Here is a 17,558-nt window from a genome sequence, read left to right as displayed (position 1 = left end):
ATAAATTTATAGATTATTTCTTCTTTTTTTAAACGTCGAGATCACAACCCAGCCATAGCGTGTGAAAGAAGAATTGTTCAGGTGGACTGTGATCAAATTTAGACCCATTGTAATAAACCGTGGTAAAATTATTTGACGTTTCAACACGTAAGTTCGGTGTCATACATGTGTGTCAGCAGTCGTACGAAAACTTCACCGTTACACATGTGTGACCGTTGGTAGTGAATGTGTGAATGTAATAATCAGTTAAATGTATAAGGGATATCGTGGATGAAGTTCGTCGAAAATCCGACGGTCTATTAGTTGTAATAACTCAACAGTATTTTACCTTAAAACGATTTTTACCAGTTGGTGCCTTGGCGTAAGGAATATCTTGGAAAGCATAGAAGTCTTGTCCTAATCGACTCTTTAATATGTGTCCGCGAATTCTACTTGGGGGCTTTAACAGTGTTACAATCAAGTCATCTTCATCCAAATTTCTAACATCTAGTAAAGATGCATTCGTCTGAAAAAGAAAAATAATATTAAAAATAAAAAATAAAAAAAATAAAAAATAAATTAAAATTACAAATTAATACGTGAGTATAGAGAATAAGTGAGTATAGTTTAAGAATCAGACACTTCTCTTAAAATAAAAAATAATCATCTTTGTAATGTTAATAAGTCCAGAACGGTTTAATTTTGAATTAAAAGATATCACTAATTTTTTTGGCACTCAAAACAGTTTTTGGCAAACGCATTGAGCTCTAAACTACAAAGAAAACTAATAAAATGACAAACAAAAATCAAAGACTAAATAACCGAAATTCTAAACACCACTCGTTAAGGGAGTATTTTTTTGCAGCATAAGTTGCTAGTTAGAATGTTCTCCATTGGGGTTCCAAATTTTTTTGGTCTCGGAACCCTAATTGACGATCTTTTTTTTGGCGGAACCCTAATTGACGATATTTTTTTTCCTATTTTGATAAATAAAGAAATTATCTTGTAGTTTGAATATTTTTCATGTAAGACTGTAAAAAAATGAAGAAATTTTGAATGAAAAATAATATTATAAGGAATACAAAATTTTTATTATACAAAGATAAATACAATTAAGTAAGTAACTATAACTATTTCAATGTAAAGAATGAAATTTTTTACACATTTAGTCTCCAATCGGTAAGTCGTCACAAAAGGAAGTAGAATCACGATAGCTTTCTCAACGATTGCGGAGTATTCATCTTTAAGTGCAATCCAAAAGTCATTCAGATTAGAATTAGAATCTACTGATTCGAATTTTTGTTTTAGAAGGGATGAACACTTAATGTTGATCAAATTCTCATACTCTGTCATTAGCTTGGTATGTTTTGTGAATGTATTCTGAACCCAGTCGATGTCCTGTAACTTCTCCGGGAAATAATCTTTCAAGAATTTTTCAAGGTTAATTAAATGTTCAATTATGTTTTTTTCCACATCTGAGGATACTCCTAACTCATTCTCTTCCAGGAAGTTATTTAAAAAAGTAAAACATTGGTAATTTTTTTGTTCCACGCATTCTATCCAGAAGCAAATTTTGTTTTTAAGGGACGATATTTTGTCTTTTACTGTAAATGTGGTTATTGCTCTTCCTTGTAGGGACTGGCAGAATATGTTGAGTTTATCGAATATATCAGCTAAGTAAGCCAATATAATCAGCCAATGCTCATCATGCAATAGTTCAACAAGCGTACTAACAGATAGAAATGGATTGTTCAGCAAAGAATATCGTAAGCTCGTTGCGCACTTCAAATAATTTTGATAAAACTTTTTTCTTTTGAAAGCCATCTTACTTCCGTGTGTAGCAAAAGTGATTGATGCTGACTTCCTACCTCTTCACACGCTTTTTTAGAAAGCCTCGACTGGAGTGGACGTGATTTAATGTAGTTAACAATTTGTACGGCTTGATCGACAACTTTCTTTAAAGCCGATGACATTTTTTTCGCCACAATGGCATGGCGATGCAGAACGCAGTAACTGCTACTACAATTTGATGCAATATTCTTTATTCTTGTTATAGTTCCATTTATATTGCCGACCATAGCTGCAGCTCCGTCGCTGCACACATCAATACATTTGTTCCAGTCAATATGGTGTTTAGTCACATAATTATCAATGACTTTAAAAATTTCTTCTCCTGTTGTGTTGGTTTCCAAGGGTGTACAGAGAAACAAATCTTCTTCAATTGATCCTTCAAAGGGGTGTCTCATGAAAACAAGCAGTATTGATAACCCGGCAACATCTGTACTTTAGTCAAGTTGTAAAGCACACATTTTAGTGTCTTTCAACCTACAGATTAATTCATCTTCAATGAGGTCTGAAATCTTATGAATTCGATCAGATATGATGTTATGGAACACTGAACTGCTGCAACTTTTTTAGCTGCATCTTCTCCGAGTACGCAACTGTCCATATCTGCAATACATGGTTTGATTAAATTCTCTGCAATCGTGTGTGTGTAGTTTACCGGCACGAACAGTTCTGTAACTTAGCAGGAATGATGCTTGTGTTGCGATTTCATAATCTGTTTTAACATATCTCTGTAAAGCAGCCATACTGGTTTTATGTACTTCTTGTACCGCAACACAAGAGCGCTCACGTACCGCAGCGCCAGCACTTCTCAAAGGTGGGTAGCCGGGGTTTAAGCGAAAAGTCGTAATTAGATGTAGTTATGAGTCTTTTCTACGAATTTTTCATTTAACTATCGGACGGACACGGAACCCCTCGCCCCTTCTACGGAACCCCAGTGTTCCGCGGACCACTATTTAGGGACCGCTGTTCTAGAAGATACGTGAACGCAGCCAATTGTAAATCACCACGAATTTAAATACTCTGCAGTAGCTGAATTATGTGGCAATTACGCCGCAATACTTATAAATGATTTATCGCCCTATAAGTGTATTCGTATTTTTTTTTATGAAATTATTGATGAAAAGTGCCATATAATGAAAGTTGTCGAGATAGAGATCGTTTATTTAAGATGCAGCCATTAGCAGAAAGACTTATCAAAAATTTTCAAAAGGTTTATACTCCATTTTTTCTATACTATCTATTTTGTATAGATAAGTCTATGGTCTCATTTCAAGGCCGATTGATATTTAAACAAAATGTTCCGCAGAAAACGCATAAATATGGCAACTTTTTAAATAATGCATTAGCAATAGGTATACATTCAGTCTACGAATATATGCCGGAAAGGAAAAAACGCGGCAACACGTCTGTATTAACATTGTCATTAACCTCTCAAAGTACCTACTAAATTTAGGACGAGCTATTATTGCTGAAAACTATTATACAAGTCTTAAACTAACCAATATTTTGTTGGACCATAAAACAAATTATATTGGTACATTGAGAGCTAACCGGCATGGAAATCCGAAAGAAGTCCTACTGAAAAAGTTAAAGGGGGGAAGTATTTGGACAGGAAAATGAAAAAGATGTATGCGTATTGAAGTGGAAAGATAAGAGGGATGTTCTTCTTTTCACCACTAAGTACACTACAGAAACTGTGGCCATACAGTGATACATGGTTCATAAACCGAAGGCAATAATTAAATATAACGAAGAAAAGTCATCAATTGATCAATCTGATTAGATGACCTCTTATAATTCACCCTTACGAAAATCACTAAAGTAGTATTTAAACCTTGCGATAGAATTCATTCTGGGGACAGTGGTTGTAAATACTCACATAGTATATAACCAGCTTGCTCACAAAAAAGCAAAAATTACAGCTTTTCGGGAAAAATAAGAGAAGTACCTGCTAACTTATGATGAGAAAAATGACGAAAATAAAAACAAAACAAACGACATAAAAAACAGCACAAATTAAAAAAAAAAGTTGCTTAAAAAGAAAGACATTTTAACAAAGTCAGAAAATATTTTAATGGCTGCTATGTAAGAAAAATTCTATAATTCGCAATTACACTCATGGACAAAAATATCGAATATTTTGGAATTTTCCAATTTTTTAGGTGGTTAGTGTCATTCGTACATTTTATCATAAAAAACCTTCTTCACGTAAAGGAAAAATCCTACTAATTCGTTTATTTTTAGTTTAATTTAGTAAGTTTAATTAAATATTGTTTTGATTTAACTAAGTTTAAAACAAGTATCCCACCAATTCGACACTGCGATGAAGCCCAAGTAGAACATATTGTAATTTTGTACGAGGAACAATATACACAAAAAGGTATCGCACGACGTCTCAGCAGAACTGAATCTATAGTTTCGAATACTCTAAAAAGGTACCCCGAATCAGGAAATTTTATACGAAGGTCTGGTCAAGGACGCCCAAGGTGCACAACCGCAATTGATGACCGTTTTTTGGTTTTTAATTCTACACGAATTCGTTCATTGACATCGATGCACCTCAGAAATGAGCTGTTAAATGTTAGACAAGTTAATATGAGTTCACAAACAATTAGACGAAGATCAAAAGAAGCAAACTTAAAGCCGAGATGCCCCGCTATAGTGGAATATTGACAACTGGAAAAATGTTCTTTTCACTGATGATACCGGAATCCTATTATGGAAGCCAGATGGTCAAAGCTACGTATAAAGAAGAGTTGGGGAACGATTCGCCAGCTGCAGTCTCGCCCAGACCGTTAGTTTTGGAGTTGATGGCATAATTCTTTGGGAAGGTATTAGTTGGGAGGTACGTACCGCACTTGTAGAAGTGATTGGACGGATGACTGGTGATTCTTACGTTTAAAACATCCTGCAAGATCATGTTATGTCATATGTTGGTTACATTGGATATGAAAGATTCACGTTAATGCACAATAATGCTCGACCACATGCCGCTGCCATAGTGAGTAATTATTTTGATGAGGTCCAAATTCGAAGATTGGATTGGCCACCGTTTAGCCCGGATTTAAATCCAATAAAGCACATGTGGGATCAATTAAAACGCAGCAAACGACAAAGAAATCCCGTTCCAAATACGATAGAGCAGCTTCGGTTTGCTGCACAGGATGAATGGAATGCAATTTCCCAAGAATATGTCGAAAATTTACTTGCCAGCATGCTGAGAAAGATGCAAGCAGCAGTAAGAGCTAGAGGGGAGAATACTCGTTACTGATCATGCACTTCTTTTAGTTAAAACGACTTGTTTAAGCAATTTAAATTATCATTTAAGTTTAGAGTAAAATAACCTTATTTACCTAATATTAAACATTTAATTTTTTCGCAATTTTCTCTGCATAAAAACTTAAAATTGTTCATTAAATATTGTTAAAATAAACTTTATTTTACAATAAAGCATTTTATTGTAAAATAAATTTATTTTGAACAAACAATTTATTTTGAAAAAACAAAAATTAAAAAATCCAAAATATTCGTTATTTTTGTCCATGTGTATATGCCAGCGTTGTTTGCCACAGCGGTCGTATGTTGTATCTCAAAACATTGTAAATACGACCGCTGGCAAATAAATAACTAGAATTTTGTGCATAGCGATCGTATTCGCCAGTCGAGGCAGGAGGCATATTGGGAAAATTACGGAACGGGCGTATACCGCGTTGTGGCAGTAAACCTGTTAATATGCTTTTACAAAATATTTTTCAAGAGACGCTGTATTATAGGACGGAAATAAAAATAGCAGAAGAGATTATAAACAATATAAGATACGCTGATGATACGGGGCCATTATGATGTAAAACATCGATGATCTAAAGTTGCTACTGGATAAAATACACGCATTAAAGTTAAAAATTGTTGGACGTAGATAAAATACATGTGGCAGGTACCAGGAACGATTGTTGGTAATATTAAATTAGCATTATATTTTAAATATTTGCGAAATAAGCTGAATAATGAAATTACATGCAACGAAGAAGTAAAGGCTAGAATCATAATGACACGCCAAACATCAGTAATACCAACAAAAACCTAAGCGGGAATAAAAACGCGCGAGGTTTGTTTTTTCTTATCTTATAATTGTGAAACATGGACGCTAAAGGTCGACAAAATAAATTAGTTAGTGTGTTTATACAGAATAATGCTAAAAATTTCTTGAACTACAAATACCAGAAATGAAGATGGGCTTAAACTACTAAATAAAAGTCTGAAGACTCTAAATGTGGTCAAAATAAGAAAACTTAGGGCACGTAATAAGAAGAAATAAATACCATATTTCTGGCCTGATTATCTAGAAAGAAGTAAAAGGCAGGAAATGGAATGGTTGTAATGGTGCTTTTATAAGAAGTGGTGAAATTCCATTCCACTCGATATAAATTTTCAACCATGCCGATATAGCAATTCTTAGAAGGAATAAAGGAAGATATTAAACGGTACTTCTTGGGGAAAGAGCCCACTGCTACCTGTCTATATAATTTTGATGTTATCAGGGTGCTATTACCAAATCGGTCGTAAAATCCCGTAAGCTGAAATCGCTAGCTCGCAAAATACTCGCTTCTCTTATTAATATATTACATTTGTAACTAAGTAGTTCGCATCGCATTATTATTCATAAATATTATCAAGCCATTCATTTATAGCAATCACTGTTTCCTAAAACCGCAGTTATAATTTTCATATGAACACTTCATTTACTCAAACAAGCAGTGTGGTTAGTAGTTCGCTTTGAACATAGAAACGACATTCCGCTAAGCAATTCTACTTGTAATTATATGTAATAGTGAAAATAGCCTCAGTGAAAAGTGTAGTGAAATATCCCATATCACAGTGTTTTCGGACAGCTATCAGAAATTGCTACTTAATCTTAGCATTAAATATAAGTTAGTGTTTAATCTGTTTTCATTCTAGCCCTTGGCTGGTGGCCCTTCGTCCTTCAATTCTTTAAATGAGTTATTGTTCAACCAAAAAGAATTCTTCTTCTTCATGTGCCTTGTCCGTTCCGAACGTTGGCAATCAACATGGCTATTCTGACTTTGTTTACGGCAGATCTGAATAGTTCAGCAGATGACAATCCGAACCATTGCCGCAAGTTTTGGAGCCACGAGTGTCTTCTCCTCCCTGGACCCCTTCTGCTGTCTATTTTCCCTTGAATGATCAGTTATCCAAAAATTCATTATCAGTTAGTCCAAAAAGAATAGAATATCAAATAGAATATAAAAGGCTGAACAAGGTTGAGGCGTAAACCAATTTTGACGTGTAGTAAACGATCGATAAAAGTTTAATGTCATGGGGATAGCCTACATGAATATATGTGAAAAAACTTATATGCATAAAACTCATCTTCTTCTTCTTTACGTGCCATCTCCGCGACGAAGGTTGGCAATTATTACTGCTATTCTAACTTTTGACACTACAGCCCGAAAGAGTTCAGTTGAACTGCATCCAAACCATTCACTGAGGTTTCTCAGCCAGGACATTTTTTTTCTACCTATGCTGCGCTTTCCCTGAATCTTTCCCTGCATTATTAGTTTTATAAATTCATTACCATCATCTGTCACCACGTGTTATATGACCCAGATATTGTAGTTTTCTTATTTTGATGGAATCCGGTATCTCCCTGCTATTCTTATACTATTCTTCTTAGTACTTTTTCATTGGTTATTCTGTCTGATCAGGAGATTCTCAGCATTCTTCGATATGTCCATTTCAAATATTCCAATTTATTGAGACATTGTTTATTTAAAGTCCATGTCTCCACACCAAACAAAAGAACAGAAAATACATAACACTTTAGTAATCGTTTTCTAAGATTTAGGCTGAGGTCTCATAATATTAGTTTCATATTATTGAATGCACTTCTAGCCTTTTCTATTCTAATTTTAATTTCTTTGGTACATATAATCGTTTGTTTCATTAATGTTTGCCCTTAAATAGGTGATGGCGACAAGACACAGCCCTGTCTAACACTTCTTTTGATTTTTACTTTATTAGATTTTAAATTATTTATTCTTATGACAGCTTCTTGTTCATCAGTGTATCTTCTTGTATATCCTGTGTGTCGATGTTCTTTGTTCTCAGTAGTTCTATTAACGGATTATGTTTCACTGTATAGAATGCCTTATTATAATCGAGGAAGCAGACATAGATATCCTGGTTTACATCTAAACATCTTTGTATTAGCACATTTACTGCATATAATGCTTCTCTGGTTCCTTGAGAATTTCTAAATCCGAACTGAGTTTTTTCAATGTTTTGGTTTAACTTTTTATATATTCTACGATGAATAATCTTTAGGAATACTTTTAGTATGTGGCACATTAGACTGATGGTACGGTGATCGCAACATTGTCTGGCGTTTTTCTTTTTCGGTATAGTCACGAATGTTCTGTTCTGTATATAATATTAAATAATTCGACAATAACAGTTATTTCTAGTCCAGTCTCTTCAACGAAATATTCGATATCTATTTTGTCTCGTTTGTCGTTAAACGGCTGTTCTATATGGTTTGCCCTTACCATCAATTTTTTTTCTGTATCCATTACTGTGTCTCCCTTTTCATCAACTAGTATATTTTGTTTGTATTCTGGTCTTCTAGTTAATTCTTTTATTTTACAGCACAAATTAAAGCTGTCATGTTTATTTTGTAGAATTTCTATTTCATCACATTTTTCTTTTAACCAATTTTCTTTTGCTATTCGAATTTGTCGCCGTATTTCGTTTTGTGTTTGCTGGTATAATGATTTATTTTTGTCCTTATATACTTTTCATTTATTCATCAAGTTTAGTATTTCGTCCGTCATCCAATCTTTTTTCTTTTCTTTGGTTTTGGGTAGATATTTTTTTGAAGGTTCTATTAAGTCAGCATTTATTTTTTCCCAGTCTTTGTTGATGTTTTCTTCATGAGATTCCCCTTCAATATGTACGGTGTTTAGACATTTATTTATTTTTTCTTTAATATTTTCTCTGATTTCTGGATCTCTTGATGCATTTATATCAGTTCTTTCGTCTTTTGCTGTCTTCTCTATTCTTTTTATTTTAATTTTCATATGTGCTGCTAAGAGATTATGGTTAGATGCTATAATGTGCTCCATGTTGTGTTTTGACTGCAGTAATACTATTCCGATATCTTTCTTTGAACATTATGTAATCTATTTGATTTCTCATTATCTGCTGTTCATTATCTTCTGGCGATTTCCACGTGTACAAACGTCGATTAGGTAATTCGAAAAACGTGTTTGTAACAATCATATTATTATCGTGGCAGAATTGCATCAACCTATCTCCTCTTTGATTTCTATTACTTAATCCAAAATATCCCATTACGTTGCTTGTGCTACCTTTTCCAATTTTGGCGTTCAGGTCACCCATTTATATTGTGACGTCACGTGCTTTGGTAGTTCTCAATGCCTATTGAATTTGTTTATAGAACGATTTCACCTCTTCGTCATCTTTTTCGGCCGTATTCAAAATTAATAAAAATCCGCTAATAAATAGATCTTCTGCTTATAGCTCTATTAAATCGCTCTATATTGGGCGAGCTACTTAGTTAGATACACAAAATTTTGTATAAATATATCAATAATAATATGTTTGCTCACTTCTTTTTAAACTATAATAAATTCGTTAGTTTTCTTTATGATTTAATTTAATTTTATCTTGAAAAATACACTTCTAATCAACTAAAGTAAAAATTTTGTTTAGACGTATAATTATGCAGCAATTCACAATCATTCACTTATTTTACTTGAAAGTAAGATAAGTGAATGAGTAACATGATGACATGTATAATTAGAAACTTCCAGATGTAAAAGATGTCATATTAAATGTTTAGGCAAAGTTTATAAGAGCTTAAAAGAAGAATAAATATATCAGATATCTATTCTCAATTTCGTAATATTCTCGTAATATTTCACATACCCTTTTCACTGTTTGGTATAAAACCAATACGATAAAAAACAATTTCACCAAAAACATTCTTTATAATGTTTAATAACAATGGCTCATAAACTTATATTATTTTTATATTTCTTGAGTAAATAAACAATTTCGATAATGTTATAAGTTGATTATCGCCTAAAAGTAGATGTCAATATCTTTCCAAAATACAACATATTTTTAACATAATTTAAGGCAAAACCAGATCGGTTATAATTTATACCTTTAGTCTGCCTCAGTTGCAGCTCTCAATGCTTTTTAGGAGACTTCGTCAATAGTGTCAACTACAATTTGCGCGTTCTCCATGATCTTCTGGTTTTTCACCAACTAAACTTTGGACCAAAGATTTTGATTTTGTTTCTATAGACGAATCCTAGTGAGAATCATAAGACTCTAGAAATATGATTGGGATAGACTATATTTAAGTTTACTCCCTCCCACAGCCTTTCAGACTCGATGGAACTACCTCAGTAGTTTTTTTATATACTTGTTAGTACAGTTCACACACAGGGTCTTTGCTCGTTCCACTGCTCGTTCTAGTTGATTGATGATCGGGTCTGCTTGAGTTTTGATGAACAGCTCCGCCGATATCAAACCATTGTCGGAGGTTTTTTAACCACGAGATACGACAACGTCCCGGTCCAAATACTCCTGCCAAATACTTTATTTTCGAGTAAAAATGTTCATTTTCCAAAATTAAACCATGTTTTCAGACGGTTTTCCACAAATAACTCAAAAAGTAAGCAATAAAAAAATACTCTTACAAAAAATGTAGCTTATAAAAATACAAAAAAAAACTGGTGTATTTTTGAGCTCTATAGGACCAGTATAAGCAAAATTGTAGCATATGAAAAGTAGGTTCTAATTTTTCAAATTCTAAGTCGAAAATTTTAACGTAAAATAACCAAAAATGAAGCATTTTTCGGGGAAAACTCATCAAAACTTTTTTGAAAGTGTATAAAATGCTTTAATTTTTTTTTAGATTTTAGTATCAAAACTACGCGAGTTACACTCAAAATAAAGTCTTTTTTTTTAAACATCGTGAAAATCGCCCCTTAATTAGCACCATAAATAAAATAATCATTACCGCTTTACAATTTACTTTGTTTATGTATTGTTTATATGATCTGTTAGTTTATTTAGTTCAAACTGCTTATTTGTGAGAAAATAAAAGAAAATTAAAATAAAAGAAAAATGATTTATATTTTAAAAAAAAATGCTTTTTTCAAAATAACTTAAAGAGCATGGGATACGAAAAATCTTAAGGAGTAAAAAATATAGGTTTTGCTTGTTTGAACATTTTGGCTGTCTTTGTTTTTCTGTAAGACAAAAATTCGTTAAAATATGGTTGTTTAAAGTTTGCATACACTCGTACAAAATGGTATGTTTAAGTACTTCGTAGCTTAAAAGCTAACCGAGTTAGGATTAAAAAACCAATCACATATTTTTGAAGATATTGGAACGTGTATAAGTACTGGAATAAGACAATTTTTATCCTATTTGGCGTCAGTTGCATTGCGTTATTTGATGCGCGCATGGTATTAGCAAGACTCTATTGTTTCCGTGAATTTTCTAACATCTTCATCTATTTTCTAAATTCTGAAAAGTAAGTTATTTAGAAATTTTTATTGACATCTTCTTAAAACTTTTTGCGGCAATGGTCAAAACTATTATGCACTTATTTTTGTCAGTATTTTATTGAAGTATCGCTAAATTTATGTATTCATAGTTGCCATTTCTTTCAAACGTTAACACACGGAAATTAAGTGGATCATCTCACCCTGACAATTCGGGTCAGTTGGCACGCAAATATTAGGGAGAGATGGCTTAACTATTTAGTTACTTATGCCAACATGGTTTATTTTTTAGTGAGAATTTTGAAGTACCAGCACCTACATTAAGAAGAAGAGTGAAAAGTAACAATTTAAAAAAAAAGTGCATTAGAAGCAAGTAGTGTTCTCGTAAAGAAAATGAAAATAAAATAAAGAAACACATCCCTAAGTTGCAGTTGCAGTTTTGCACCTAGAAGAGTTGAAGTTAGAGAAATGGCTATCAGATTAGCGGGAGAATTAAATATTAACTCTACATCCAACAAGAATAAAAAACTAGTAGGTTTTGACTGGTTACAATCCTTCTTAAGAAGAAATATTGACTTGAGTATAAGAAAATAGGAAGGCGTATCCTTATCAAGAAGTCAAGGCATGAACAAAAAGGATGTAAGCGATTACTGATCTATTAAAGAAAGTTATTCTAGAAAATGAGTTGATGGACAAGGCTGAAAGTTTATTAAACATGGTTGAAACAGGACTCTAACTGAATAATAAACCTGCATTTGTTATAGCCCGAAAGGTATCTAAAAATGTAGCATCAGCAACTTCTTTGGAGAAGGGGAAAACAATTACGTGTATTACCTGTTGCAATTCTGATATTCCTTTCACCTTCCTGCATATTCAAAAGCAAACATAAAGAACTATAGTTCAAAGATGGCATGCCCCCAGGGTCAAAGGTTTACATGAATGAAAAGTGTGCTTACGTAAACACAGATATAGTGATTGATTGGTTAATACTTCACTTCATTCCTAGAAAGCCCCCTGGAAAAGTTCTACTGGTTTTGGATGATCATGTATGTCATTGCAACTCCATTTAAATGTTAGAGTTAAAATGAATGCTACAAAGAAGATTAACCGATTACAGTTCGGCAAATTATTAAATAAGGCTTGGACAAAAGCTGACTCAGTACAAATACTGTATATGTTTTTTGCGCATGTTGTATTTATCCAGTCGAACGAAATGCAATACCAGAGTACGCCTTTCTTGAGAGTTCAACAACACAAATTAGTGAAATAGATGATCTTTCCCGTCTAAACCTACCATCTACAAGCAGTTCGACGCTATCTCACACGTCACTATTAAAATTACCATCTTTACCTGGTAATAAGCCGACCTCTAAAGAAAAATCACTCCCGATGAAATTTTAGATAATATCTCTACAGTACCTTAAGGGCCTTACTGCCTTAAGGGCCTAGTCGCTCCGCGGACTAGGCCCTTAAGGCAGATCGAATGAAAGATCTACTCGCGAAATCCGAGCTCTGAGGTCATGTGCGGCATACATGGGCTTGGTGGCCGGACCCCTCTCGTGTGCTTAGCCGGCGAGGAGAACAAAATTTATTTTGCCAAATCGGCGGCTGAGTGACCGAGCACACACTCCTTTCCGGACATAGAGTCATCAGCTCAGGCTGATGGCTCTATGGTCGGAACACACGCTCTTTTTTCTTTTTTTTTTTAGGGACTCAAGTCCCGACGTAAAACTAGAGTAAAATCAATAGAGTCAGTAAAGTAAATAGGGAGAAAAGCCTAGATGTGGCTACCCCTACAGTTAGGTGGCATAACCACATTCACTAAAAACCGAGGATGTCCTATTACCCAGGGCATCTTAAGTAAATTTCAGATCATAAGCCTCCTCACGTAAGTCACACGATGAGGAGGGGTGGTGGAAAAGCCTGGGGGTCAGATAGGTACCACTTCGACAAGCGAGGTGTGACCGGTTTGATCTTCGGACATGTGGATCCCATTCTTACATTGGTATACACATGTTCCTAGGGGCAGGGTTGATCACTGCGTGTGTGTGTGTGTGTCTACAGTACCTTCTACATCAGGTATTTCGCAAGTTAGGAAACGCGGTAGACAATTGGCTGCAGTACTTACTAGCCCAGTAAATTTAGAAATACGCAAAGATTTAGATGTTAAAAGGAAAGAAAATGATGCTAAAAAGAATAAAGGTCCTCTGAAAAAAAAATGTCTAGAAACCCAAGAATCCCAAGGAGACGTTTTGTCTTCTTCTGAAGAGTCTGACGATCATATGGAAATTACTAAAGACTCTGGTAAAAACTTACAATATGTGGTGAATGTGCCGGCTGTAGGGAAATATATTCAAGCACATCGAAACAAGAAGACTGAGTATAGTGCGTGCATTGCAATTCCTGGTTCCATGACAACTGCTCAAAATATGTTAATTTATGTGATATATGCGGAAAACTATTGGCAAAAAAACGTGCCACATAAAGTTTATAATTGAGCCATATCTCCCTTATTATCCGAGTCATCTCAATCTGACACATCGGGTGAGTTAGCCTTATACAGTTTTTTGTATTTTGATTTTTTTCGTATTTGTATTTATTATATTATAATTTGTATTGTTTACTGTTTTTGTCTGTAAGAATTTGGCTTAACCAACTCTGTACGCTTTCTTCTAAATGTTTTTTAATATAAATATATAAATTTTTAAGTGTGTAGGCTTTTTGTGCTAATATTCACATAGTCAAAAAAATGTGAGATAGCTCTCCCGGACTTACCGTACCCGATTTACAATAATAAACAATGTTTTTTCTTATAGGGGTAGTTTTCACCCTTAAAAAATAAACAACAGCCAACGGCCAACAGCCCAAAAGTAAAGTGAAGGGTAAGTAGAACCCAAACTCAAATTTTCATGCATTTCGGTGGTGACACGGAAAATTACAGGGTATCGCCTTATTTTATTTACTGCCCTATAATGAGTTCGTTCTTTTAATACTGCGCTAAAAATAGCTTACTTGTGTTTAAAATTTTGTCCAAGGGTTATACAATTTTCTAAAAATTAATATTTAAAATATTAATATATCTAAAATTATATTAAGTGTTTATAATTTTTAATAAAGATTGCTAATTACATACTCGAAAATATTTGATTAGATAAATAATATTTTTATGATTATCTATGTTGAGTGTATAATAAATATGAATAAATTTGAATTTAATTTTTAATTTTTATTATTATTACCTTTATTACGAAGGTTCCAGAAAACTAATTAAATAATAAATTAACAATAGTGCAATTGTAGTAACATATTAAAAAAAAAAGAATTGATACATACTTTAAAAGTGAAATGATAGTCTATTAGAGTCTTTTGGAGAATTGATTTAAATCCAATATTTTAAAAAATAGCCATGACCTGAATGTAAAATAATAAAGCCCACATCCTATATACAATTGATATAGAAGGGAAAAGGTCGGAACAAACTGATAAGACACATAGCAAGACTGTTCAATTTAAGCACAGACAAAGGAAAAGTACCCTCAGATTAGAAACGAGAATCTTTATTCCTATCTACCAAGAGAGGAAACAAGCTAGGCTTCAGGAACTTCAAGTAGGATTTAGATAGAAAAGACTACAGAGATCACACATACACACATACGTACCTATATATATATATATATATATATATATATATATATATATATATATATATATATATATATATATATATCTTCTTTTTCTTCTTAGTCGTTAACCTGATGCAGGTATCGTGATATCATGAAGCTATTAGCTAAATTTCCCAATGTTCCTCCACGTGTTTCTATCTTCTGCCATTCTAGCACATTCTGACAATGGAGCGCCAATGGTAGCAACAATATGGTCCGTGTATCGTGTGGGAGATCTACCCCTATTTCTTTTGCCTTCTACTTTTCCCTGGATGGTAAGTTTTTCAAAACCATTTCTTCGAAGGACATGTCCAAAATAGCTTATTATTTGTTCTGATATTTGTGTTCTTAGTCGTTTCTTTATGTTTAGCTGGTCCAGTATGGATTCATTTGTTCTTCGGGCCACCCATGGTATTCTCAGCATTCGTCTCCAGCAGTACATCTCAAATACATCTATGTTCTTTTTGTCTTTCTCAGTAAGGGTCCAACATTCCGATGCATAAGTAAAAACTGGAAAAACTAGACTTCTTACTAGTCTCATTTTTGTATCGGTAGTTATTTCATGGCTTTTCCAAATTTTTGTTAATTTTGCCATAGCGCTTTTTGCGATTGTTGACCGCCGCTTTATTTCTTCAGTACAGCCTCCTTTGTTGGTTATTAATGAGCCCAGGTACACAAATTTATCTACAACAGCGATATTATTTATCATGACCAGATGATTTTGATTGTTGTTAGCTCTGTCAATTATCATGATTCTCGTTTTATCTCTGTTTATTTTAAGGCCCATCGTTAAGCTTACGTCTTCTATCGTTACGTTGTAGCAGGTGAATCAATTCAGCTTCAGAACTAGCGAGGATAATAGTATCATCTGCATATCTCAGTTGCAAATCTTCTTCCCGCCAATGGTGATGCCACCGTTCCAGTCCTCAGTAGCTTTCCGCATTATCCATTCACCATAGATGTTAAATAGAATTGGGCTTAGCATGCAGCCTTGTCTCACGCCCTTTGTGACCCTGAAACTATCGGTTAGTTCCCCATTTATTCTAACTCTGGCATAATTGTTATTGTACAGGCTTTTAATTAGCAGTATCAGATCATTGGGGACTCCCATTTCAGACAAAACCTGCCACATTTTACTCCAGTTGACCAAATCGAAAGCTTTACTATAATCTATGAAGCACAAATATGTTGTGATGTTAAATTCTCTGGATTTTTCTACAATCTGCCGTACGTTTAAAATTTGTTCTCTAATACCACGTCCGGGGACGAAACCTGCTTGTTCCTCCGCAATGTTAGGTAATAAAAAGGGCTTTATCCTCTCGAGAATTATGTGTAAGAGTATCTTACTGCAATGCGCAATTAGAGCAATTGTGCGATAGTTGCTACATAAATCTTTCGCTTATATATATATATATATATATATATATATATATATATATATATATATATATATATATATATATAATATATATTAAACCTAGAGCAAAGATTAATAACAATACAGGAATTATTATTAAACTCAACAGTTCAACAGTCTTCCGGGTTGAACCGCGTTGATTATCATTGCTCCGAGCTTTCGACATTCTCTTTGATATCTTCTCCACTGCTTTTGAGGTCTTAGTTTCTTAAGTCTCCAGACACTCCTACACTGATCACTAACCAATGCATTGCTGTTACTGGGAATAGAGGACGGTTGATTTATACCGTCGATGGTAACGTTGTTGGGATGGAGGTTGGCGGATAGGAGTGAACATTTCTAAGAGTAGGATTTTGATTCTCGGGTGGAGTGGACGATATATTCTTTATGAGGGGTCTCCATGTCGTATGATGAGTTTGAGTCTTTGGATTGAGAATAAGTGGGAGATTAATGTCTCTGTAAAGTTTTCTCTGTGGTAGTTTAAAACAAGCAATCATCCAAAACGGTTACCGCGAAAATCACATTAATAGGAGCATTCACAGACATCAATCTCTCACTCAATCTTAACCCAAAGACTCAGACCCTCATCATACGAAAGTTTTTCTTCCTTACATCAAAGGGGTCACTGACAAAATTCTTAAATCAAGAGAAATAAAGACAATATTTACCCCCCAACAAAAAACTTTCAAAAATTGAAAGTTTTTGAATTGAATTTAAATTGAAAATAAGGCTCAGACACAGAAAAACAAATAAGTGGAATCGTAGTAAGACAATATTTTAAGATGTAATAAATTACATAGTTAACTTAATGAAGAAATGGCGGGATACTAATCAGAGAAGATGGCAAAAAATAGGGCAGCTAAGTGACTATCTAGAAGTCGAGTACCAGAAAAAAAGACCAAGAGCAAGACCAACCAATTAATTTCCTGCCAATTAATCTTGTTAATCCTAATTATTAATATTAGTAATAATACTAGTAATAAAGAAGTACTTACCTTATTTATTATTTGGTATGAAACCAAAGCGATAAAAATAACCAGCTGTACTACTAATGTCATATTTTCAGTTAATCATTAGTATTAGGTAAAATAG

At 33.7% G+C, this 17,558-nt stretch overlaps 1 protein-coding gene across 1 annotated transcript in view; it reads right to left on the bottom strand.

Moving 5' to 3' along the window:
- The window catches only part of LOC140437407 (juvenile hormone esterase-like), a 70,533-nt gene extending 52,975 nt beyond the window's left edge, over window positions 1-17,558 (bottom strand). The window contains exons 1-2 of the mRNA XM_072526919.1: window positions 17,462-17,558; window positions 329-505 (exon numbers count right to left, since the gene is read on the bottom strand). Coding sequence (XP_072383020.1) covers window positions 329-505; window positions 17,462-17,524 — 240 coding nt within the window. The 5' untranslated portion in view covers window positions 17,525-17,558. The remainder of the gene's footprint in view (window positions 1-328; window positions 506-17,461) is intronic.

The sequence above is a fragment of the Diabrotica undecimpunctata genome, chromosome 3, assembly GCF_040954645.1.
Source record: "Diabrotica undecimpunctata isolate CICGRU chromosome 3, icDiaUnde3, whole genome shotgun sequence".
Lineage (NCBI taxonomy): Eukaryota > Metazoa > Arthropoda > Insecta > Coleoptera > Chrysomelidae > Diabrotica > Diabrotica undecimpunctata.
Note: the sequence above shows the minus strand (reverse complement) of the source record. Positions and strands in the feature narration are given on the sequence as shown.